Genomic DNA, 25,560 nt, shown 5'->3' with positions numbered 1-25,560 from the left:
AAGTCTTTTCAGAAGGGCGGGGTTCACTTCGACCCCTGGGAAACGCCAGAAACGTGTGGAGGAAAATGTGTATTACTCAGATGCTGTGGCTACAGTCGGTGTCAGACGGAAAGCAAATACCGAAGATGCTGTGCACACGAAGACTTATTAGTTTGTTATAACCTATCAGCAACACTTATTAGCTTGTATTTTCTTTCTGTATGAAGATACAAGATCGGTTTAAAAGTATTTGGTGAATTCGATACCAACTACCAATAAAGCGAAATTAAAAGACTTCGTTAATTGAGGACTTATTCTACTAAAATCTACAAAACACAATGGCATTCAGTTCGGATTGAATGCACTAAATTCATTCTTTTATTTATATGTATTATTTTGTTTTACACATAGACTATCGGATAAACCCACGGAGGTAGTTCGGGGTACTAGGTAGGCTACTACACACAGCGCAAGTTTCTTCCCATAGAATGTACAACATGGGAGCACGCGGGCACGCTTCGCGATGCCCCTGGCTGCTTCTCTGCGCAGTTTTCGCGTTTCTTGCGGGGAGATTTATTCCACAAGCAGAAGCCGGGTGTGCAGAGAGAGAAAACCCCAACTGTTGCACTGGACGAAACAACGAATGCCACGAATTGTCCCGGCGAAGAACAGTTTGCTACTGTGACACATATTGCACAAAAACTGGGGATTGTTGCGAAGACTACCAGCGTGTTTGTCAAATATCCGGTGAGTTGTCTCTCTTTTTTCAGCTATAGATTATTATCCTCGCAACATTTCATTATGTTTAGCCATTAATATTTTGATGTAACCTTGTAATATGCAAACACGTTGTCCTGTGGACAGGTGCATTCCAGAAATCGGGCGTGTATTCAATATAATATCACGTTATCGTTACGTCATATGTATAAGTGTTAGCTATTTCAATATTTTGTCTTAGTTATAGGCTACGCTTGAATAGTAGTTTTGGTAGCTACTTAAACCAGCGAGAAAAGCAAGGCTGGTATTGTTCTCAAGAAAATAATCTGACACGCGGTAACTGTAGCCTACGCTGGGATGTTGACCAAATGTTCCACGTTTTCCAACTCAAATGGGAAAATGTTACTTTGAAACTATGATACCGGAGTTTATGTTTGGAGTGACTGCTTTGAGTGTTAGTCGAAGCCGTTAAATTGACTTGGGGAGCGTTAGAGCTGTCCGTGCTATAATATTTATAAAGTAGCCCACGCCACCTGCTTTTACTGTCCTTTCGATTATTTCCAGTTAACTTGCCGTGGCAGCGCAGATTCTTCTAAAAGCACACACGTTGTCAAAACACCGACGCGTAGAATGATCTGCTATAACATTATGGAGAGGTTTGGCGATCGATCTCCGGGGGAACTCTCTTCGCTAAAATGTAGGTACAACTTGGGACAGTTTACAGGTTATTTGCTTGGTCCGATGGACGGATAGTTGCCAGGGAGGTGGCGGGGGGCAGTTAGACATACACAACATATTTGAGACAAGGGTGCACATATTTGTGTTCAGAGACCAAAGAGACGCAGACCGCTCACAAGAACATCAAAGATGAGCTTTAAGGGAAGAAGGGGTCAAAGTTCAGTGAAGCATAGAAATGTAAAACAAGGTGTAGGCTATATCCATCTTTCTGTTGTCTTACATCACATGTTTTGCTTTCCTTTGTATCATTTCGCTTTATATGCAAACGAATCAAAATATTTTAGAACTAAAGGACTGGAGAGGTTCAGGGGTGACGGAGGGTCACGAGTGGGGGAAAGCTTAGTTTCCGTAAGAGCACGACCTTTAACGGATACAATGTAGCAATAGCAGTGTTATGCAGTTTCTCTGAAAGATCGGTGTCCTGCACTGTAATTATGGAGATTATACTCGTGGATGCAACACAACTGCTTGACAAGGCTGTTTTAACCGGGAAGTCAATCACGTAAAAAAATGTTTATGAATTTTGCTTTTTCTGTGTAAAATGAATGCATCAAAGGAAAGTGGTGATATTTATCCTGAGTTTAGCTTTCCTGTAAGTTTGTTCCAATCACACCCCACCCCCTACTTGGAATTACCCTGCTGAAAAAAAGAAAAAAAACAGCTTAAGATAGATTTTGAAACAGCTGGTAGCTGGTTGACCAGTTAGACCAGCTCCACACTCAACATGGTTTGGCTCAAGCTATGTTTTGAAACTGGTATTTGGCGGTTGGTTGGAATTTCAAGCTGGTAATAGCTAGATTTTACACCAGGGTGATTAATTGTCCTTTCGGTTGGCATGGTGACCCCACGCCCTGAACTCTACCCTATTGAGGAAGTTGAACTAATTTCTGTAAATTATCCTGCTTGTTAAATTGGCTGCAGTTTTACGGTTGTAATTGCCGTAAACACATTTGTCTTGCTGATTTAAATTGCCACGGCTGACTGCATAACCAAGAGGGGGTAGGCGGGAGGTGGGTTGGGGCTTATGAGTGGGTCTACTCAGGGTGCTCATACCCTGAAAAACAAAAACTTTGGGGTGGGTTTGTACACTACCCCCTCCCACACCTTCCCCTGATGAGGTGGTCTCACTCTTCTGTAACTACGACAACAACAAACCAAGCTGTTCCTCGTGGCATTTTACATTACATGACACTTAATTTCGCATTTTCTCGTCTGAATGCAGTGCGGCGTGTATTTGATTAAAATGTAGACGTTTCTCCCAGCGAAGGGGATGTTTTTCCAGACTGTGAGAGACTATGACACTCCTGGGGGTGGGACCCACTGCATGGTGATTGAAGGCTGCAGGGCAGGGTGATCCTGGTGCTTTAACCCTTTCAGTCCCAAGCCTAACATGAAGTGGCTCCACAGAAATCCCAAGGGGTTTTGGCTTTGGCTGAGAAAATGGAGAAAGATGTGAGAATTGAGGAGGGCTTTAATAGGGGCTTGGCCCTCCTGGGATTGTACAGATTGTACAGTAGTTATGCCTGCATGCCCTTTGGCACTCTTGGGGCTGGAAGGGTTAAGGCCTGTATGACATCATCCAGCTGGAGGGATGCTAACGCTAAGTACACATTACGCCGTGAGCGAGCGTTCTGCTGCTCTGGCTGTCCCATGTTGCATCTCTCTCTGGCTCATGTCCGGCCTGTTCAGCTGCTGACCTGTGGGCTAAACGCAGCCCACTGGATATGCACAGCCCTGCGCTTTGATCAGGAGCAGAGAAGAAGAGAGAGATTGTTCAGATTAATCAGAAACTGCGATTGTGTGAAGTTCTGCATCTCACACACTGGGGAAAGAATTTGGACCGAGTGCCAGTTATGTCACCCGGTGGGCTTTGGCTTTGGCTCCTGCACAGACCTTTTGAGGATCCGCTGAATAAAAGATCACAGAGTCGTAGCATGATTGCTCTTTTGTGTGTATTTACAGCTCTGTCAAGATGGGTGGCATGCATCAAGTAGCTGAGCTGGGAACCATTCTGATTTTGTGGAGCAATGGCATATTGTTTCAATTGGCGTGTGATTATGAAACGATAGTGGACAGTATGATAAGAACATCAAATGGGATTTTAATATTAAATTACAAATCATGAGACTTATTATACAAGACATGCGAGAGGCCAGAAATTGTGAGGGAATGAAAAATTAATTTTGTCAGGGGATTTATTCACTTCAGAGGAGTGGGAAAAAAATGGAAAACTGAGAAATAGGAGAAGGGATTTGTGAAGATAATATCTGGCAGGACAGAATGATCTCACCCGAGAAAAGGGAAAACAGGATGAAATGATAGAGTAGTATTTATCTCATCACTAAGGCTCCATTGCTCATTGTAAAAGACTGGGCTCTTTGTATTTTTGTGTTAATGCATTAATGGTTTTGACCACAACATAGCGCTGTTTTCATTTTTGGCATGTTGAGTTTATATACGTAGATCTTGTTTCATGTAATCTGTTCTGGCCTACCCAGAGAATACAGATGGTCACTTTATCTACACAAGTAAATTGATGCTAACGTAAATAGTTATTGCTGTACACTACCCAAGCTGGCTCTGTTTATTAAATTAGTATTACCTTCATACCAGGTGCAGTAGGTCCATTTTCCAGACTCCATTTCCCAGACTCCATTTCCCAGAGATCACCTGGGGAAGCATAAGTGAGCCGGGTTACAAAATATTGTGTAACCAATCAAGAGGTGGGGGTCGGGGTTTAGGCTATAGAGTATGTAGCCAATTGAAGGTGGGGACATCAGGATCTCATTTTAGCATGTCTTCCAAAGGACAACAACATTCACTGTGCAGTATTGCCACCACTGAAGAGCGCCCCCTACTGGCCCACCAATATCAGTTCCAACAGCGACATTGCACTTGAGTGGGACCACAAAGGAAAATAGGAAAATTAATAGTCCCCAGGCCTGCTTAGCTTTAGCAGATAGACAAGAGAATGGTACAGGCTGGGACAGCGGTACAGTGCAATGAACACATAAATAAATATTATAATTATAATTATAATTATAATTATAATTATTATTATTATTAAATCCAGTAAGGCATGGTGAAAGCCACAAGACTACATACATACTGGTAATTGTGCAGTGTTTCAGTATGAATAGGAACATAGAAAACCACCCTGAAGATGTATGCTTTCTGCTAATGAGACAACAGTTTTGTTAGGGAGAAGGAAAGACTGGCCATTTTTAAGAATCTGTGTGCTCATCCAACCAAGTTTTTCCACTGTGTCCAATGCCTGACTCGACCGTACACAGCACTATATAAGGGAAAACAGGGCAGTTACGGGCACCCTGAATTGGACAGATGCCAAAGATAGTCGGAGCAAAACATGGTGACGGGCCAGTCCAGCCTCTCTACAAATCCCTTTGTTTAGGTGCACTTGGAGTTCACATGAGCTCACGTTTAACAGGTCCACGGAATAAATAAGGTGGAATTCTGGACCACAAACAAAAACACAACATTACTGAGAAATGAGGTCACCATGCCTTTCTAAAAAAAAAAAAGAATGACAAATGACCCTTTCAATCCCATGAATCCCATATGGCACTTTTAGCCTTGTAACTTGACTGATATCCTATCGTTTTGAGCCCCTATTGAAGTCCGACTTAATTTTCTCAATTTTCTCAACCAAAGCCAAAAAACCCTTGGGATTTGGGTGGAGCCACTCCATATGGGGCTTGGGACTGAAAGGGTTAAGACTGTCCTTTAATATTACATTACATTACATTAATGGCATTTTGGCAGACGCTCTTATCCAGAGCGACGTACAGTTGATTAGACTAAGCAGGAGACAGTCCTCCCCTGGAGCAATGCAGGGTTAAGGGTCTTGATCAAGGGCTCAACGGCTGCACCTCAAGGGCTGCACCTTAACCACTACGCTACAGGCCGCCCCTCATAATATGCACATACCTACCTATTCTCAATGTAACAGAGTCTGCTTCCAATTATGTGTGATTGGCCACTGATTTTCTGGCACTTGGCAGTACCACACCAGCCTAGCGGGGACTCTCTGAGAAAGTCACTGGGACATGTTGAGCCTGTTCTGTATTTGGATATTTAAAAAAGCATGGCCACTGACCTCACTGCAAGCCAAAAGAAACACAGTTTTGGCAATAATGTCCATGTACTTGGAGACTGGAAAGATTATCAGTTTGTACACCATGCTTGCAGACGCTTCTTCAGGTAGTACTGTGAGTTCTCTGGTACTTGATCCTTGAAGGTTAATCCTGTTTATGAACAACATTTTCACACAGGAATTCATAAATGATCATGTATTTTTAATTTTGTGTTGTGTCTTCACTGTTTCCACTTATCTGAGTTGCATGGTCACAAAATAAAGTATGTCAATAATGGGATTTATTTAGGTGGCAAATCTACATCATCAACAAGGCAATAAAATGTAAACTTCTTTATCTCCAATGATAAAAGATCCCCACCCCCCTGTCTGTACCCTCCAATGACCTCCAAACTGAGGCAAAACTATGGCCTTGAATGATGATGTCATGCTCTTGCTGTAATTGGAGCACTCTTCCACGGGCTATGGGGGTTGCCGTTAGTTTCCTTTGACTTTTTCTTCCCTGGCAGTTGTTTTCCAGGTATTGACATGGCCTGATGAAGCTTTTGTTCCAAGTAGAATACAGTATTGGCGAGACTTCCAGGTTAAATAAAGGTAAAATAAAATGTCTCGCATGGTCAGGCTCATAGTGCTGTAAGGTTATGAGCAGGCTGGCCAGGCTCATAGGGCTGTAATGAACAAGAACTTTCATCATCCACTGATTAACAAAGTGGCCCAGTTGAGTATTTGACCCTGTGGACATTTGAACTGTGGTGGATTATCTGAATGTTTATAGCAGCTAAACGAAGCAAGGCCTTGACAAACTGCAGGCTTACGGACAGGTTCTCTACTGAAGATCAAAAATTCAACTGAAACATCTGTCCTTAATCATGTGATTTTACTTATGTGATTTTATATCATATTAATAGTACAAATCATGTTTTTCATCTTGATTACAGAAAGGTTGCAACTGAAACGGCTACCTCTCTACCTACACAGTATACTTGGGCCATAAACGGCTCCTTAAACGTTTGCTATTAATTAAACATGGTAGCCGTTTTCACGTTTTCATGGAGAATTGAACTGGAAGCTGAAACAGACATCTGTTGTGTGTGTGTGTCCTGCCATTTCACTGTTCTGTGAAGATATGCAAGATGGAGCTTCTATACAAAGCGCTAGATTCTGTGCTGATGGCAGAGGAATGCGGGACGTTTTTACGGCTTTGCGTCTTCGCTGCGGCGGTGAGCTGCGATGGGCTCGCTGGCGGTGTAAAGGATCGGGCAGGGTCGTGGGAAGCAGGTCAAGCTGAGGAGCCCGAGTTCACTCCAAACCGAATTAACGAAAAACACCTGCAGCATTACAACAAGAAGAGCCTTTTCCAGACCGCCAGTGTTTCATAAATCCACCCATCGTAAAAAAGCAGAGACGTTGCAGAGTTGAGAAACGCAGCCTGGATTTATGAATTGGGATTAAACCTGACATGAACGGTGCCAGGTTCAGTACAGGTGCTTGGCTGAGGTGCAGGGAGCTGGGTTTGGGGAAATCCCCCTGGAACATCGCAGCCTTGAGTGAGAGAAGTTAATCTGGGGTCAGCAAGCCGTGTTGTAAATGTCTGAGGTGCTCGTCACGCCCTGTTTCTGAGCTCAGGAATGCGTCCTCCTCCTCCTCCTCTTCCTCCTTACGCATGATGATGAGCCCTGCGTATCTGCTAAGTATGAGGGGGAGGGAGGGGGTGGAAGCCCAGGAGAGGAATGGGGATGGGTGGGCACTCCATTAGCCCCCCTGAGTGTGCGGGCCGTGCCTCCACCACTCCCCCCCACCACACACGCCTTGGTTCAGAGATCCGTTCTTCCTCCCTGTGGGCTGTGCCCTGCGTTTGCTCAAACCCCTCACCCTGACAGCTATGCATCAATTACAGCTGAGCAGGTACTATACACACACTCTCACACACACACTCACTCACACACACACACACACACACACACACACACACACACACTCACACTCATACACACACACACACTTACACACTTACACACACACACACACACTCTCACACACACACTCACTCACACACACACACACACACACACACACACACACACACACACACACACACACACTCACACACACACACACACACACTCACACTCACACTCACACTCACACACACACACACACACACTTACACACTTACACACACACTCTCACACACACACACACACACACACTCACACACACACACACACACACACACACACACACTCACACACACACACACACACTCACACACACACACACACTCACACACACACACTTACACACTTACACACTTACACACACACTCTCACACACACACACACACACTCACACACACACACACACACACACACACACACTCACACACACACACACACACACACACACACACACACACACACTTACACACAGACACACACTCACACACACACACACGCACACACGCACACACACACACGTACACACACACACACACACACAGAGTCCAGTGTCCAGCTGCGATATGCGCAGGAGAACAGCAGTGTTCTCCATCACAGCAGATTCCCAAGGCCAGGTCTGCTGTGTCACCTGTCTCAATCTATTAGCTCTTGCTCTACTTTGTAGTTCCATCTTGGACTGTTGCAGCTGTATTTGCATTTGTATTTATCTTTGTGCTGTAGTTACTGTCCTAATCCCTTACTGACTTGGCCTTTATGCCATGTGTACTGGAAATAACGTTCATGGCTGTACTACTGATTCCAATGTGGTAAGGGTGGTTGTCTGACAGTTGCCAGTTCGATCCCCGACCCTGGGTGTGTCAAACTGTCCCTGAGCAAGACACCTAGCTCCCCAATTGCGATGAGCTGGTTGATGCCTTGCGTGGCAGCCACGGTGGGAGCGAGAGTGTGTGCGTCTGTCTGTACTGTAAAAGGGTAAATGAGAGACATTAATTGTAAAGCACTTTAAATAAAACGGCTGTATAAATGCAGTCCATTTACCCTTTGCCCACCTCCTTAACTGTGCCCGGATCTGTTCAGGCTCCCTGGCTCTGGGAAGGTTGCGGGTTTGATTCCTCTGGTATAACTATCCCGTGTTTACGGCAACATCCGTTCTTCCAATGCCCTTTCACTTCCCTGTAATATGCTGGCAATAAACTTAATATAATCATGTTTGTTATGCTAATGATAACATACTTATTAAGTTAAGTAGTTTATTTCGTAAGACTCCATATTTTCTGTTAAGAATGTTAGTGACCAGTGAAGCCAATCAGGCAGTGGTGCAGTACTGGCCCTCAGCAGGATAAAATGGAAAAAGAATATGAGCAATTAATCTCATATTATGTCTGCATCGTGCTCTGATATAAATTACAAAGAAAAAAAAAAGTTCAAGTCATTACTATTTGTATTGCTTTAATTGTCATTCTACGTTTCATTTCTGAGAATTCATACATTTTATTTTAATTGGAATATATTTTAATCATGAAACTAGTGACACTAAACCTCCATGTTTTCTCTCCACATCCCTTCTATCTGTTGCTTAATGAAGGCTGTGGCTGTTTGGTTTGTGAAGAGGGAGTGTTTGTGGGGGGCGGGTTGTGGAGACCATCAAAGGTAATTACCCTGTGACCCTTGTCTGGGTTGACCTCTGACCCCTGGGGGTCGTTTGGGGTGAGGACTCGGAGCGCTGACCAAAGCTGATGCAAACGAGGCTTGTTTAGTTACGCGGCCCAAATGTCCTCGTTATGCAGCCCTGCCTCGCTGTACCAATCGGATGGCTCCGAGCTTCCTGGCGCTCGTGTTTAACATAAAAATACTTCACGGAGAAAAGCGATAATTCAGTTACAGTGGAGAGGCGGTCCCTGTGGTCTCGTTTCACCGCGTTAGAGGTGCGTGTGATGTGTCTGAAGCACCTGTGTGAGGCTCAGTGGACTCGGGCCCACGAGCCACAGATCTGCAGAACTAATCTGGAGGAATGTGGAAAATTCCACAGTGGCTTTGTGTTCCCGCATCACAGGGAATGGGAACGGAAAGCCCAGCAGCCCCCTAAGAGCTTCGGAATACCGTGCGGAAAACTCCCGATAAAAAGCGCTCTCAAGGGGCCAAGTGTAATAACCTTTTTGTTCTGGTCAGTTTTATTTCTGTCTCCGTTAGCCGAACCCCAGGTCTTTGCAGCTGTTCTCAGGCCGGTACTGGCAGTACTAAGCATGTTCTCTGTTCTGATCTTTTAGGATAAAAAAGGGTGTTCAGTACATGCTGCTGGAGCTAAGGTCATTGCTGGCTGGACAACAAGCCATGTTCTCTTTCGCTGGAAGTTTCTCACCTTTTAAACAGACTTTGTTATCCAGGCTATGAGTCATCTGGCACCGGTCACCGTGTTCTGTTCTGCCTTTCCCTTCCTACATTTCTGTTTCTGTGCATGTGAAGGTGCAGGCCTCACCAGCACGAAAATCTACTTAAAACATGACCTTAGCATTTTATGTCTTCCTGTTGAAACTCTATATTTGGTTGTGTATCGCCCTGTCCGCTCTACAGACTTGGCCCTGGGTTGTGAAGTCAAATCTTGAAATAAGTCAAACTGACTTGCCTCATTGGCAATATTTTTGTCTCAACTTATTTTTTGGTTTTTGCAGTGCAGACGGATGGAAAGGGACTGCTGGTCTGGGTCGGTCTCATGTGAAGGTTAGGGTTTAGGGGTTAGGGTTTGTTTTCTCATCGTAGTCACTACATCATACTTAACTGTGACCAAACTGCCGTCTGAACCGTGATGGATGCAGAAGTGTGTGTGCGGCGCGGCTCAAATCGATGGGTCACGGACCAGATGTGTGGAAAAAGGTATTTTTTTAAAGCATGATTTCCATTTTGTGCCTGGTGCCGAAGTATATCTCAGAGTTATATCATTGGACATCTGTGCCTGTAAACGTAAAATCTGCCTTACAAGCACTGCTCCCCCCCGCCTCCACCGTCGCCATGATGCTCCGGGTGTTCTGCAGACACCGTGGCTCGGCTATCCGGCTCTCCGATTGGCTCTCGGCCGTCGGGCTGTCTGATTGGTCCTTCGTAGCCCCGGGAGACGATGACTATCACAGGATTGCTGCGTTCTGCCACTTCAAATGAGCCGTGTAGAGACAGGGGGCTTATCGATTCCTACAGGTGGCTGACCCCGCCCCCGACAGGGTGGCTTCCGCACCTTAATCTCGGGGGGCCACCAAGCGTGTCCACTGCAAAACAAAATGTGGGAACACAGCTGTATTATTGAGATTAATGTGCCCCAGCCTGCTTTGTAGGCAGCTGTGCTCCCCGTATTAATGAGGTGTTTTGGTAGCAGATAATCAGCGTGTTGCTGTGTCTGTGGACTCACTTCCTTCCTGTGCCTGTGAGGGCAGGGCCGTTAACTTTTCCGTAAACCTGGGGGACGCACAGAGATAAGTAATGGAGCGTTTGTCCCACTACGCTTGCGAAATGAGAAGTTTCGGAGCAGTGTATTTGGTTTTCATACAGGCTCCAAAGTTCAGAAAAGGCAGAGAAAAGTGTTGCAAGTTGATAATCTGAAAGTAGACAGAAAAGTACAGGTTTTCAGGTTTTTCCCTTGCTTTAATGCCAAAGATATGATGCTCCAAAATCGACACAAACCCCAATTTACACTCGCAGGTGGCTTTTTGGGTGCCCCCCCCCCCCCTTTTTAAGAGCCAATATCCCCAGAACTACAAATCCAGTGAGGCTGATATTTTGAATGTTTTAAATTGAATATATATGTAAAGAACATTTACAGAAAGTTTGAGCAAAATTGTAGTGGCCACCCTCCACACCTCCAGTTGATTTTTCACAGAATTACCCTTTTGTGTCCCTTACATTTAACATTATTTTGCCTGGTTTTGTAATTTCATCTGAGCTTTTTGAGCGTAATTAATTTTTCTGAATTTTGAGCCAGTCAAAGAAAGTAGTTAACCTGGAAGAGCTTTTACCACAGAAGAAGGGTAGAGGCTTAAGCTTCTGGCTGAATATCTGGGGCTGAGTGCCCCAGTGTCCCTGGACATATGGGAGGTAATGCGTGGGGGACTGTAAGGACAATGTATAGAATCACACGTATGACAACAAATCACAAGTGTGTAGCGGCTTGATTAATGATTACTTTTCGCTCAGGTCCATTGTTAATGTGTTACTAAAGCTATTTTAAATGTTTAATGGATGAGAACTATATTACCAGATGTAAAGTCTCAACTAGGGGTTGGGTTCCATAGCTGTTTGTGCCTCTCTGTCAGTTGTAGGACATCCCTCTTGAGTGAAACTTTTGAAAATAAAACATGGGGGGGAAAGATAAGAAGTTTGCAGGTTAAACGTCTTGCTGCTTTTTGAAGCCGTGCGTTGCCTTCCTTTAGTGTAATGAATGTTGTCTCAAAGTCAAGGATGTTCCAGATGTGTAAGTGTTGTGTGGGAGGAAGATGAGTAATCGGACCATTCTTTCTCTATGGGGGGGTTAATGCTGGCTGTGTGGGGGGGTCAGTCCGCTGCTTAATGCAGGAGTAACGGAGACTGACAGCCCTGGGGAGAGAGTGCAGCCCTCCCTGGCTTTTAAAGAATGCTTCTAATAAGAGACCTGTCCTCTAGCTACAGCCCAGCTGGAGTTTAACCAGAATACCTGAGTTGGGCATGGAAGTCTTTCCAGGAAGATTACACACAAAATTCAAGGAAAGGTTTTCGAACGTTTTCCATCTTTCAGCATCAATGCTATAGTTTTTTTTTTAAAAGCTGTCTTCAATAAATCAACCAGCCATTATTTAATTCTCTGAGGGGCAATTGCACGGTAACATATGTTACAAGTGCTTTACAGCTACATAATAGAGACTGATATAAACTTCTATAACCTTCAGAAGCAAATATCCCTGTCACTCTCTTATGTAGCTCTATTGGACTTTACCATGCAGATATACTGCAGTTCATAATGTCGGTTGCCGTGGAATTGCTTTGAGGACACACTGAGAGAATGAGCCCTCATTCAAAATCTCCTTGGAGTAGGAGGGCAGGTCTAGGGTCAGATTTCCCCTGCCCCCATCCTAACTGTATCCACTATGAGCTGTCAGGTGAAGCTGATCCCAGATCAGCTGGTTTTTCCTGATCTCTTGCCTGTGTCCTCTCTCCCCCAGCAGCCATTGACTGTGTGGTGGGTCCCTGGGCGGGGTGGAGCGAGTGCAGCGCCCCCTGTGGGGTGGGCAGCAAGGAGAGGAGTCGGCAGGTCACCGTGCCCCCCAGGAATGGAGGGGCCCCCTGTCCCGACCTCAAACAGCGCCGGGGGTGTTACGGACACGGCCCGCTCTGCAGCTCCGCAAAAGGTAAATCATGACACCGCCCACTTCCTGTATACAACAACACCCTCCACTTCCTGTATACGACAACATCCTCCACTTCCTGTATACGACAACACCCTCCATTCCTGCATGTAACAATACCATCCACTTCCTGTATATATAACACTGTATGCACTTTCAGTACAGAAGTGAAATAAATAAATACAATGTTAAAAAGCTAACTGGGTCCAAGGAATCTCTTTATCTTTCCAAAATTTCACAATGTTTTCCAGGAACCCCCCCCCCCCCATCCTCTCTACGTCCACCCTTGTGGAAGAGACAGATTAGATTTTGTTTCTGGGAATGGAACTTTTGGGGTTTTTTGAGGGGGAGGGGGGGAAACTCTCATGCTGGTGTTTAATGAAGGTCTTCGCTGTCTTCCAGAAGTGGCCAAAATCCTGCCCGATTCCTTCAAGAGGAATTTTAAGGACCCCTGGAGACGGCCACACATGCTCATGAAGGAAGAAATGCCCAGGTAAGGCTCAGAGCTCTGTTAACCACTGCCTATATGCCTTCTAAATTCCACCTACACACCTTCTAAACTCCACCTACACACATCTAAACTCCACCTACACACATCTAAACTCCATCCACACACCTTCTAAACTCCACCTACACACCATCTAGACTCCATCCACACACCATCTAAACCCTGCCCATACACCTCGAGCCTCCTGCCCTGCAACTCTTTTCATTAAAAATTACTTGACTTTTAGATTGTTAATATTGTATAAGAATTTAAGGTTTAGGTCTCTGTTGTTTGTGTTCGATGGTCATTTGCCTTTGGTCCAGGGCAATGATAAACTGGGGTAATTACCTGGGGCACAGGGCAGAAGCTTGTGTGATGTTTGGGGCAGTCTGTGTGTGTTATAGGGGCCTGTGTGTTTCTGTTGTCCTCATTCGCACAATGACCCTCACTAAAGACACGCCAGTTCTCATCCAGCGGCACAGAACGCACCGCTTCACTCAGGGTGACTGTGAGGTGACCTGCAGATGCCTCGCTGGCCTTCGCTGTGTGTGGAGATGAGTCAGGCGCGAGGCGGACTCAGACAGAGCCCTGGTGCAGATTAGAGCGAAGCACTCGATGTTCTTGTTTTGGCTAGGCGTGACGTGCGCTTGCGGCTGGCGGGGTCAGTCTCTCCGCGGAGGCTTACGGCCCAGCAGCTGCAGGACAGAACGCGGTGTGTGGCGGTTAAAACCGCGCGCCGGTCTGGCAGGACCGCTCGGCGACGCTCGCCTGGTTCGTCGGTGAGACGGAGGACGCGGCCGAATTTCATTCACCTCGTACAGCAGAAATAGAGACTTGACAGTACGTCCGCAGATGGAGATTTTTAAATTTTTTATTTAGAACCTTTATTTACATCCTGGAGTTACAGATTCATCCCCATCCCTTCTGCAGGAGCCTCTGGACTGAGCTGTTTGAGGGGTTTTTCCTCATTTACCTCATATGCTATCTGGGGGCTGAGAGCTGGTATTTTTCTCCCCCTCTGTTACGCTGTAAAGCGTCTTTGTGACGGTCTGCTGTGAAAAGGGCTATACGAGTTCAATTGAATTAAAATTTAAATTGAATTTAACCAGAACAAATCACTTCAGAACAAATGACGGTAATCAGCCTCTTGAGGGGAAAGGGAGGGGATCCAATGTCTTAATAATCAGGAAACCTAAAAAGGAAAAAACAGGCTGCTACATTAAATCCCAACAATAAATTAACATCCAGCGTTCAGAGCTAAAATGTGCAAAGCGGCTAAAAGCTTACTTGTTATGTTTATAAGCGGCACAATTCTGTCAAATTTAAAAAAACGTTTCTACTCCTCCTGTGTGTTGGGGGGGGGGGGGGTGCGGAGGGGGCGGGCCACCAAAGACGCTTGTGTTCCAGGAATGAAGCTAAGCTCGGGCTCAAACAGGTACATTTTAATTAAAAAGTAAGACCAGGTGAAAAGCTGTAAATCAGAAATTCTACACCGTATCCAAAACTCAAATTACCAATCAGAGTCCACCCCCCCATCCCCCCCCCTCCAGGGCAGGCAGCCGCACTCTTCCTGTGGAAAACACAATCACCTGGTCCAGAAGCCCAGGCCAGTTAAGACCTGGGGTTGCCAAGTGACACAGGAGCGGATTTCACATGCGCTCCGTTTGAGAGAGAAAACAAACTGCAATCACCCTAACGAGCCCAGCATCTCGTCTGCAGGCTGTCCGCAGATAACACCGCCCAGATGGTGGGCTGCCTCCTGCCTAAAACAGTCTCCCTTCTCCTGACCTCAGAACCTTCTGGAACTGGACAACAGTGGCCAGTCAAAGTGTGACTGAAAGCTCAAAGTTTGACTAACCGTATGCTCTGCTCATTGTTCTTAACATTGAAAGCTCTTTGCGTGTTGATGCTAGAATGTCTGATTTGACACACCACCTGAATAATAATAATTTGTTATTTAGCTGACAATTTCATCCAAAGCCCAGCATGGGTCAGCTGCATGGATGTGATTGTGGCTACACCGGGACTCGAACCACCAACCTTCTGGGTCCCAGTCATGTACCTCAGCCACTAGGCAACAGGCTGCCCCCACTTGGAACTGCATTAAGCAGCCTGACCAGGTGTGATACAGGTTCAATAGATGTTCAGGTGCTGTCGAAACTGCTTTCACTAACCTGAACTTCCTGTGGTTTAGTAAGAGGAGCAGAGAAGACTCTGGAGCTCAGTAGGTGACGTTGCAGTTATAATAACACAGACAGGTTTGTGAATTAAGAGTATAAACCCTGTGCTTGGGATGTCCAGAGTTGAGTGTAGGCTGTCTTTATCTCTTTTTGATGTGTTTAAACCTGCAGCCCCAACACCCAAAGCCTCTCTTTCTCAGATGTTTGATTGAAGTATTCACCTTTTGTTTATTGTGCTCTTGTGTGGGGAACCGGCTGCATTAAAGGTGCTGTGTTTCCTCTAAGCACATCCATGCTAATTTAGGTTTGGCTTCTCTCAGATGTAAGCAGATTAGCTCCGTCTGCTCTGTGCTTCAAGTTAAAAACTATGAAGTGCGTCACACTTAAGAGCACCCAGGGAATGGGCATTTCAGAAGGGGAAAAGAAAACATCCTTTATACTTAAAAGGGCCAGTGTTCCCAAGTGTGTTCTGACAGTCATAGCAGGCTCTTGGTTATTGATGACAGCACTTACCTGTAATTACAGGGTGCTGGTGGAAACTGGCTTCTCCATGACGGCTCTGTTTCTCTTTGCGTGTGAAAAAGATGTTTGAAATAAGAGTTTGGGACATTTGTTGTGAAGTGTACATAGAATCTGGGAATTCTCCAGGTGAGACATCTCTTTCCAGTGTCATACTTCAGCTTTTTTCTGAATTAAAAAAGCATAAGTTCATCAAGATGCACATGAAAAAGCTCTGAAATTGGAAGGTCAGATGGGGTCAAACGGGAACGTAGAGGTGCAGAAACAGAGTGATGAAAAGCAGAGACAGGGGCTTTGAGGAGGTGGGATCGTCGTGTTTGCGATTCTGTCTCGAGCCTCATCACGTGTCTGAAGTCCTTAATTTCACAGGAAGTTAAATGGTTATGATAACAGAGTGTAAATGACTCACTTGTTGAAAGCAGGCGGAATAACACAGGACTATTCCAGCGATTGCGAACTTGGCCAGTCAAGATAAACACGGATGCCAGAAATGCGCATGCACCTCCCCAAAAACACAAAGCCAGATGCCAGTTGCGAAAACTACAAATCCTGGCCTTTAGCCTGGAATGGGGCTAGGAACACGATCCTCTAATCTTGTTCTGGTAAATATTAAAATGAATTGGATCACATGCACTGCTGTTTATGCAGCATATTGACTCACCCTCTCTGTGACTTGGTGGCTGGCTATCTGTGCTAATCTGTTTAAAATTAATATACATGTTTACGCAATCACAACTACATATTCCAGTGAACTGGAGCTGATTGATTGGGTTCCTACTCCAAACATCCTGAAACGGAACGAGAGCGTTCCCTTTCCCCACTGGGGCACTGGCGCCAAACCCGCCATCCGTCTGCCACTACCGCGGGCCCGCTAGCGGCCGTCGCCATGGGGATCAGAGCCGGGGCAGTCGTTGAACGTCCCCCAGCAGGAGTGTCGATTTGTGAAGCGCTGGTCGACCGACAGCTGTTACCGATCCCTTAAGAGTTTGTTGGGTCTTCGTGTATCTGTCGCTCATTTGATTCTGTCCTAAAACGGCCGACTGGTTCATGCCCAGGCTTCGACACAGCCTGGCACTACAGATTCATCCCCCTACCCTCTGACCTGCATACCTGAACTCCATGTAGTTATGTCTCCATGTAGCTAGTTTAATGCCTCAACTGTTGGCATCTTTTTTTTTTTTTTTTGATATTTTTTCGGCCTTTTTCAGCTTTATTGGACAGTATATAGTATAGAGAGACAGGAAGAATGGGAGCGAGAGAGGGAAAGACATGCGACAAATGTCAGACGGTCGGATTCGAACCGCCGACGTTGCGGCTCGCAATGAGCATGCGGTCAGTGCTCTACAGGCTGCGCCACCGAGACACCAACTGTTAACCTATAGGCCAGCGGAGGATGGGCATACCCCTATAGCTGGGTTCCTCTCGATTTCTTCCCGTCGTGGAGTTTTTTCTCGCCATTGTGTGAGGCTTTTTCTCCCCACTAGGGAGCTGTTTACCTTGTGCGCTTGTGGGCTCAGGGCTGGTATTTTCTTCCCTTCTGTTACTCTGTAAAGCGACTTTGGGACAGTCTGCTGTGAAAAGCTCTAAAGAAATTAAATGGAACTGAATTTAATTATGCACCTGTACACAAACCCACCTCTGGAACGGGCCGTTTAATCACAAGTCAGCTCCCATAAGGGACGCACGGTTTCCTGTGGCTTAGCAGATAGAGATAGCCAGCAGTCCAGTCCAGTACATCTGGACATCTTTACGAGATGTCTCCCCACTGATGCTATTCCAGAGATATTTCCTAAAGGGCAGATGACCTCCTTCAGACTGACAAACAGAACATGATATACTCTGCCTGCGGGGGGGGGGGCTGGTTGGGTCGGAACCGGTCCAGAACTCTGAAGCCTCACATCTGTTCCACGCGCAGCTGTGTAAGAGTCCCAGTGCAACACTGGTGTGTGCGGCTACCCTACTATCTTAAAGACCCACACGCATCAGCGCTCTCTTCCTGGGTTTAGTATCTAAAATGCCCACAAAACGTTTGCAAAGAGCAGTGGTGTACATTTTAGAACTAAATGTAGAAGTCCCTAACTCTGCCCCCAGAGTCCAATTGCCCCTCCACCTCCTGTGGTCAGCTCTCTGTGTTTACATTTAGCACCGTCACCTGGTAATTGTGCAAAAACATACGCAATGTCACGTGATATATTGTTTTACAAACCACTTGGAGAAACAGGAGTTAGTCCCTACATAAGGTAGCAGGATGAGAGGAAAAGCTCAAAAACACAAAAGATATGCTTGTGATCCTTTAACAATAATAATGTCTTGCATTTGTATGAGGGGAACCTCGCCTCAGCCACCACCACCCACCTGGGTGATGCAGCGGCAGCCATTTTGTCGCAGAATCCTCACCACACACCAGCTAAGTTGGAGAGGGAGATAACAATTATTTAGGCAATTAAATCAGGGGATGATAAGGTGGCAGGTTGAGAGAGCCAGGTTGGGAACTTTTGAAAGCATTACTGCAGGATACTTGAGAATTTCCAATAAAACTGTAACTGACCAAAACACACAATTGTATGAGTAAATGAGTAAGAATCTTCTGAATAGATGAGCTCAAATAGATGCATTTTTAAAAATGGATCAGTACCAGACCTGGGTCAAAAATATAATTTATTTGGATTAAAATGCTTTTTCTACGCTGTTCCCCAGCTGTGGACAGTCCGTGGTGTGTGTGGAAGAACACACAGCCCCCTGAATTTTGTCACTGAGGAGCCCCTCTAAAACAGAGCTTCCTTTTACTAGCATGAAACCTGCAATTAGTGCCAGAGACACAGCCATGATTAAAGCTGGCGGGCCCCAGCCGTAGGTAATGAGTAGCCCAGTGAGATCACACACTGACCATACCGTCATGGGGAAATGCACACCTATCCATATAAACAAAAGGATTATTTACAATGGCTTTAAGATTGTTTGCATTGTGCATGACCGGGTTTTTACAACTTGCTGTGTGTTGATTGGCTGTGTGTGTATTTCCCGTGTGTTGATTGGCTGTGTGCGAATGGCTTGTGCAAGCTTCGGGGCTGTCTGTGAGGTGGATTTATGGCGTGGGGTCAGTGTTTGAGGTAAGGGTTGTGTGAGTAACAGGTGTGAGGTATGTGAGGTGTGTGTTGTGTTTGAGTGACAGGTCACTCTCTCTCCTCTCCAGTTACTGTGTGCAGCTGCGTGTGAAACAGGCCAGCGCCCCCTGCAGGTTGAACATGTGGAGCGCCCAGCTGGTGCGGGAGAGATCCGTCTGTGCGGAGTGTCAGAGTGACGCCATGGACAGCAACCAGCACTGCGGGGGAGACGGACTGGAGACCATACGGTACCCACTGCACCCCAAAATCAACCCCCTACACCCAGAAACATCAACCCCCCTGCACCCAAACATCCCTGCAACATCAACCCTCTGCACCCAAACATCCCTCCAACATCAACCCCCTGCACGCAAACATCTGCCCTGTGCATGCCAACATCACCCCTCTACACCCCAACTTTAGCCCTCTTTTTACACTCCACTTGATTTCTCAGTGACCTCATAAAGTGCTTCTATCTGTGTGGGTGTAATGGGTTTAATGATGGGAGAACCGTTGTGCAATCAGAAATAGGCAGTACTATCCCATGACTCATAATTGGAGCCAATCATTGCGTCTACATAAATATTTCTATTGGCTCAGACAAGTATGCGATTGATCACTCATAATAGCACTGCCCCCCCCCCCCCCCTCACTCATCATGCACTTAGGTCTTGTGCAGGTTATGGAATGATGATGGAAGCATTTTGCTGGTTTTACTGGGGCCAGTGGGCTTGACCCCCTTACTCAAATATACAGCACCCCGCTACAAACAAATCCAACTTAAAAATGATAACTTTATCTGTCTGGCACCGTTTGCACATAGGCTGCTTCTCAGAGCATAACAGTAAAACTGACGGTGTAATAAAAATGAAAGAAGGTAACATAATAAGGCACATAAAATATAACGTAAAATGTAAGAAAGAATGTAGAAGTAAAAATGAAGCTCCAAGGAAATAAAACTACTGAAATCTTTTTTCTTGCCTGAGTGACACTTCGATGCTTAGCTAATCCATCCATCCATCCATTATCTGAACCCGCTTATCCTGAACAGGGTCGCTGGGGGGCTGGAGCCTATCCCAGCATACATTGGGCGAAAGGCAGGAATACACCCTGGACAGGTCGCCAGTCCATCGCAGTGCTTAGCTAATGACACCTGTAATCTTATGGCCTCACAGCTCAAACAGATACATCACATTAGATCCAAAATGGCTGCGCTGAATTTGGACACCATTGTTCTATTACAACAATAAGCAATGTACTACAGTCTTGGCAGTTGACTGGCTCTGACATGACGTGCATTTGAGATGGCAAACGTTAGCTAACATTCGGCAACATATTCTATTTTTTTCTGTTCACCGCAGTTAACAGTTTGAAAAGGTAGCGTGCTGCTGATTGGGAAAACCGCAAATAACAAAAGTTGACAATTATTTGGCTGTTATAATAATCAACGTGATATTTGTTCTTATCTTAAAAAAATAAGCAATGAATAGGCTGGCAGGTTAGACGTAAGTCGCATCCATGTGTGTTAAAAGGGCGTTGGTGGTGAGCTCAATGGAATGTTTTAAACAATTTTAAATAGTTCAACAGTGTCTGTTTGCGGCGAACATAGTTCACCGCTGAACGTCTTGAGCGCACGTCTGATGACCCCACCCTGCGTTTGCACTCATCCCCTCCCTGTTGTGTTCCAGCACGTTCTGGACGGCCGCCTCAGTGCCTGGCTGTCACGGGTCCTGGGTTCGAGAGTCCTCCTCGGAGAACTGCCGGTGCCCCATGCACTCTCTGCTCTTCGTGTAGCTCCGCCTCCCACGCCCCCGTGAGCGCGCTCACACGGACTCTGGCATTACAGAGGGAACGGACTCCGCCCCTGCCCGAGATTTGAGGAGAAGCAGGGGAAACTGTTTTCTTTTCCTGCTGATGTCACTTACTGCAGCCTAACCCCACACACACTCACACACATGCACACGCTCATGTACACACACATACACACACACACACACACACACACACGCACACACACACACATGCTCATGTACACACACCAACTTTATAAGCACAGTAAACGTATATGTACCCAGCACTCTCTTCTTCCAAACACTCCTATTGGTCTGTAGCTCTGAGACTCTACTATCTACCTCCATGAATGCCGGTGCATTAAGTCATGCATATATGTATAATATATAAATGTTATTTTTGCTTTATATATTTTAAACTTTCTTGTTTTTTGGCTAATTTGGTCAATAGTACATGGCTTCTCGACGTTACGACACCTTTATGTGTGAATGACAGGAAGAGATCCGCTGCAGAGTGCCATGCAGCCCAACACAGCACACACAGTCCCCACTAGTGTTTAAGTGCACACACAGTCCCCACTAGTGTTTAAGTGCACACACACACAGACACTGTACGTATTACTGTGTAAGTGCACACACACACATTGTCCTCATTAGTGTGTAACTGCACACACACACATTGTCCCCGTTAGTATGTAACAGCACACACACAGTCCCTATTAGTGTGTAACTGCACACACAGTCCCTGCTAGTGTGTAATTGCACACACAGTCCCTGCTAGTGTGTAACTGCACACACACACAGTCCCCATTAGTGTGCAACTGGACACACACAGTCCCCGCTAGTGTGTGTCAGCACACACACATACAGTCCCTGTTATTGTGTAACTACACACACTCAGTGTCCGTAAGTGTATAACTGCACACACAGTCTCTGCTAGTGTGTAACTGCACACACAGTTCCCACTAGTGTTTAACTGCACACACACACACACTGTCCTCATTAGTGTGTAACAGCACACACATAGTCCCTATCAGTGTGTAACTGCACACACACAGTCCCTATCAGTGTGTAACTGCACACACACAGTCCCTATCAGTGTGTAACTGCACACACACAGTCCCTATCAGTGTGTAACTGCACACACAGTCCCTGCTAGTGTGTAAGTGCACACACACACAGTCTCCATTAGTGTGCAACTGGACACACACAGTCCCCGCTAGTGTGTGACAGCACACACACATACAGTCCCTGTTATTGTGTAACTACACACACTCAGTGTCCGTAAGTGTATAACTGCACACACAGTCCCCTTTAGACTGTATAAGTCAGCTGTGCGTCTGCAGTACCGTCTCTCTGTTATCATCCCAAGGTATTCCAGATCCAGAACCCCAGCATTAGCGCCTATGTCACAGGGCCTGTCATTATTTTGGTCATGGGAACATTCCAGCTTACTGATTTTTAAGATGACACCCCCGCTGGCCACCCCCTTGCATCGCCTGCCCGTCAACAGGACACATTTTCCCTGAATCCTTATTTTTTGTTCCTGAAATGTTTTTGTTGGTTACAACTGCTGTTTGGATCAAAGAACCCCACACTGAGGGTTTTGAGCAACCCTACTTTCTGAGAATTTCTGTCTGTGGGGGATTATCACTCTGTTAATTTATCTTGAGTTTCCTCCAAAAAGTGTAATGAATGATGGAATGTCCGCATGTATCTCTCCAACATGGGGAACCTTTCAAGGCAGGAAAGAAGGCAAGGGCAGGAAAGTACAAGCTGAACATTTGCTTCAGCATAAAGTAAACAGCAGTGTGATTTCAGAGGAGGAGGGAGGGAGAAGGTCTGGATTGCATCTCCTGAGCAGAGAAAGGCCTGAAGCAGCAGCCCACACTGAAACCTCCCATCTGTTATGGAGGAGGAAGGAGGACAGGGAGCTCTGAACAGCAAGGGAGTCTCCTGCTCAGCACAGCAGGTTTAACTCCAGTCCTGGAGGGCCGCTGTGTCTGCAGGTTTAACTCCAGTCCTGGAGGGCCGCTGTGTCTGCAGGTTTAACTCCATTCCTGGAGGGCCACAGTGTCTGCAGGTTTAACTCCAGTCCTGGAGGGCCACAGTGTCTGCAGGTTTAACTCCAGTCCTGGAGGGCCACGGTGTCTGCAGGTTTAACTCCAGTCCTGGAGGGCTGCTGTGTCTGCAGGTTTAACTCCAGTCTTTGAGGTCTGCAGCATCTGCAGGTTTAAGTCCAGTCTTGATTAACTCCAGGCATCAGCTCAGTGATTGGCAGATGAACAGGCAGTGATAGAAAGGGATGGATGCACACTTTTTTAATGGAAATTATCACCAAATATTGACATAAAAATCGGATTATAATATGAGCATCTTCAATGCCTGTAAAATACTGAAAGATTAAGCCCAGTCTCTGGGGTTTCTGTGGGACGATTATTCAGTGTATGTCTGTCATTCCACATTTATTTCTAATTAAGTAATTAAAATGAATTATTTTTCATTAACAGCTATTTTTCATGAATGTAAGCTTGTTCTCCAGACAAACAATGTGGTCACTTTCATGTGTTTAAATTGTAGTTATCAGAATAATAAGCTGCTTTTGACAATCATACCGAATGGACCAAGTACAGAGATATTGTATGGTAGTCCTTTTATACCTATAGCATGCTCCCCATGAGGGCAGCATGTAGCCTAGTGATAAGGTGCTTGTCTGGAACCCAGAAGGTTTGTGGTTCTAGCCCTGGTGTAGCCACCATAAGATCTGTGCAGCTGTTGGGCCCTTGAGCAAGGCCCTTAACCCCACATTGCTCCAGGTGGGATTTTCACCTGCTTAGTCTAATCAACTGTAAGTCATTTGGACAAAAGCGTCAGCTAAATAACTAATGTAATGCAAGATCTCCTGTGATCTGTTATTGCTCTCTACTGTGGGTAAAGAATCTTTGGTGATTAACGCCAAATAATATTTGGCAAAAATAAAAAACATATATATACAGTATATATTATTGGTTTAAATAGCTCATTTAGCCACTACACCTTCCTGTTTAAATATATGGATGTAATGGATGTGTAACACTGACGCATGCTTGACTCTGATTTTACAGTTCACAACCTGCAATATTTTATATTCAAAAAATAAAACTAGTAAACCACTAATAAATGTCTGTTTTTCTCATTTAGTCAAAACTCTTGAGTGCAATTCCAACTGGACCACCGTTTTTCTTTTTTTCTTTAAAAATTTCAACTCAATTTCAACAACATTTCAATTTCAGAGCCATGCAAGAGCACCATGAATCATTTAAATGCATATATGACGGGTGCATCTCTTTTGTATGAGTGTATACGGTGCACATATTAAATGCTAAGTATTTATCTACACAGTATTTGCAGTTTAGTAGTTGCTGTTGAAGTTTGGACGTCTGTTAAGCGACAGCTCCGGGCTGCAGTAATGAGAAAATAACGTGCTTCTTTCTACTTTAGCGGTACAGCTTTACCTCTCTCTTCAATTTTGGCTTTCTCCTTCTTACAAATTACCTGAGAAAAGGCATTTTGTTTTGTGTGTTTTTCACTGATGGGTATGTCGTAAAGCGCTGTCTGGGCACTGAGAGGCACTGTTGCAGTGTAGTAATTACAGTGTACAGCCACAGTTATGTTTGTGTGTGTACGATTGGGTTTCCATCACCGTGCCTTGTGTAGCATTCCGGACATTCCCGGTGTTACTCGCACTCTCCGCTGGAATGTTGCCCAGCCTCCAGAGGGATTTCGGCGTTCTGATGTTTACGATATCTTTTGTTGACCGCCGTCCAACTGAAGTTCCAGGTGAGTGCTGCAGGTGGGAACCGTTTGTCCGTTTCTACGGCGACTCGTACGCACGTGGCACGACTGCTCGGACGGTTTTGAGAGAGGTCTGGTGTGTCTCCGTGCTGTGATGTGCGGGAATGTTTGCTCATTTTCTGCGCTTTTGTCTGGAGCTCTGAGAACCTCCAGCTCAATGTTCTTCCCCCCAATACTGTTGAGTCGTGGGAAAAGCAGAATGGTCTAACATCGGGCACAGAGACTGGGGCAGTTACAGTCAAAGTGGCAGTGACCAATACAATACCACGGGGATAACCATATCAGTCATACACTTGGGTCTGTTATCTGTGCTAGTGTGTTAGCCATTATCGCTGATCTGCAGTATTAGCTAGCGTGTTAGCAATTAGCACTGATGAACTGCATTAATTAGCATTTGAACAATTTGCAATGACCAGCTGGATTAGTTAGCTTGTTTTCCATGGGCTCCACATGTGTATATGTCTCTGTTTTTGATGCTACAGTGTGTGAAGAAGCCAATGATCTGTGTGTGCTCTGAGCCACCTGTTGCTTAAATCTGGCTGATTCTATGAATACTGTACTCAGTTACATACTATTATACATACATACACACCTACATGGATTGGCATGGGACTACATGTTATAGTTACATTACAGTTATTTAGCAGATGCTTTTATCCAAATAGACTGAGAGTTGATTAGACTAAGAAGGGGCCAATCCCATCTGGAACAATATGGGGCTAAGGGCCTTGCTCAACAACTGCACTGATCTTATTATAACTACACTGGGGCTTGAAC

At 45.5% G+C, this 25,560-nt stretch overlaps 1 protein-coding gene across 2 annotated transcripts; it reads left to right on the top strand.

Moving 5' to 3' along the window:
- On the top strand, positions 1-24,094 carry si:dkey-178e17.3 (somatomedin-B and thrombospondin type-1 domain-containing protein). Of its 2 annotated transcripts, none has more exons than XM_061260756.1 (5): positions 1-726; positions 12,690-12,872; positions 13,272-13,362; positions 19,249-19,407; positions 20,848-24,094. In XM_061260756.1, exons 1-5 carry the CDS (start codon positions 468-470, stop codon positions 20,951-20,953), a joined length of 798 nt encoding a protein of 265 aa, XP_061116740.1. In that variant the 5' UTR covers positions 1-467; the 3' UTR covers positions 20,954-24,094. The 2 variants fall into 2 exon arrangements, with proteins under 2 accessions (XP_061116740.1, XP_061116739.1); XM_061260755.1 differs by having other exon boundaries at positions 12,687-12,872.
- The last annotated feature ends 1,466 nt before the right edge of the window (positions 24,095-25,560 follow it).

Source organism: Conger conger, chromosome 11 (assembly GCF_963514075.1).
Source record: "Conger conger chromosome 11, fConCon1.1, whole genome shotgun sequence".
Classification (NCBI taxonomy): domain Eukaryota; kingdom Metazoa; phylum Chordata; class Actinopteri; order Anguilliformes; family Congridae; genus Conger; species Conger conger.
Note: the sequence above shows the minus strand (reverse complement) of the source record. Positions and strands in the feature narration are given on the sequence as shown.

What these genes read in the sequence shown, in the direction of transcription:
- si:dkey-178e17.3 (XM_061260755.1), top strand. Translation starts at nt 468, where the DNA reads ATGTACAACATGGGAGCACGCGGGCACGCTTCGCGATGCCCCTGGCTG. An exon ending in GCTCTGCAGCTCCGCAAAAG is followed by an intron (nt 12,873 to 13,271) that starts GTAAATCATGAC and finishes GCTGTCTTCCAG; the next exon opens with AAGTGGCCAAAATCCTGCCC. An exon ending in GACGGACTGGAGACCATACG is followed by an intron (nt 19,408 to 20,847) that starts GTACCCACTGCA and finishes GTTGTGTTCCAG; the next exon opens with CACGTTCTGGACGGCCGCCT.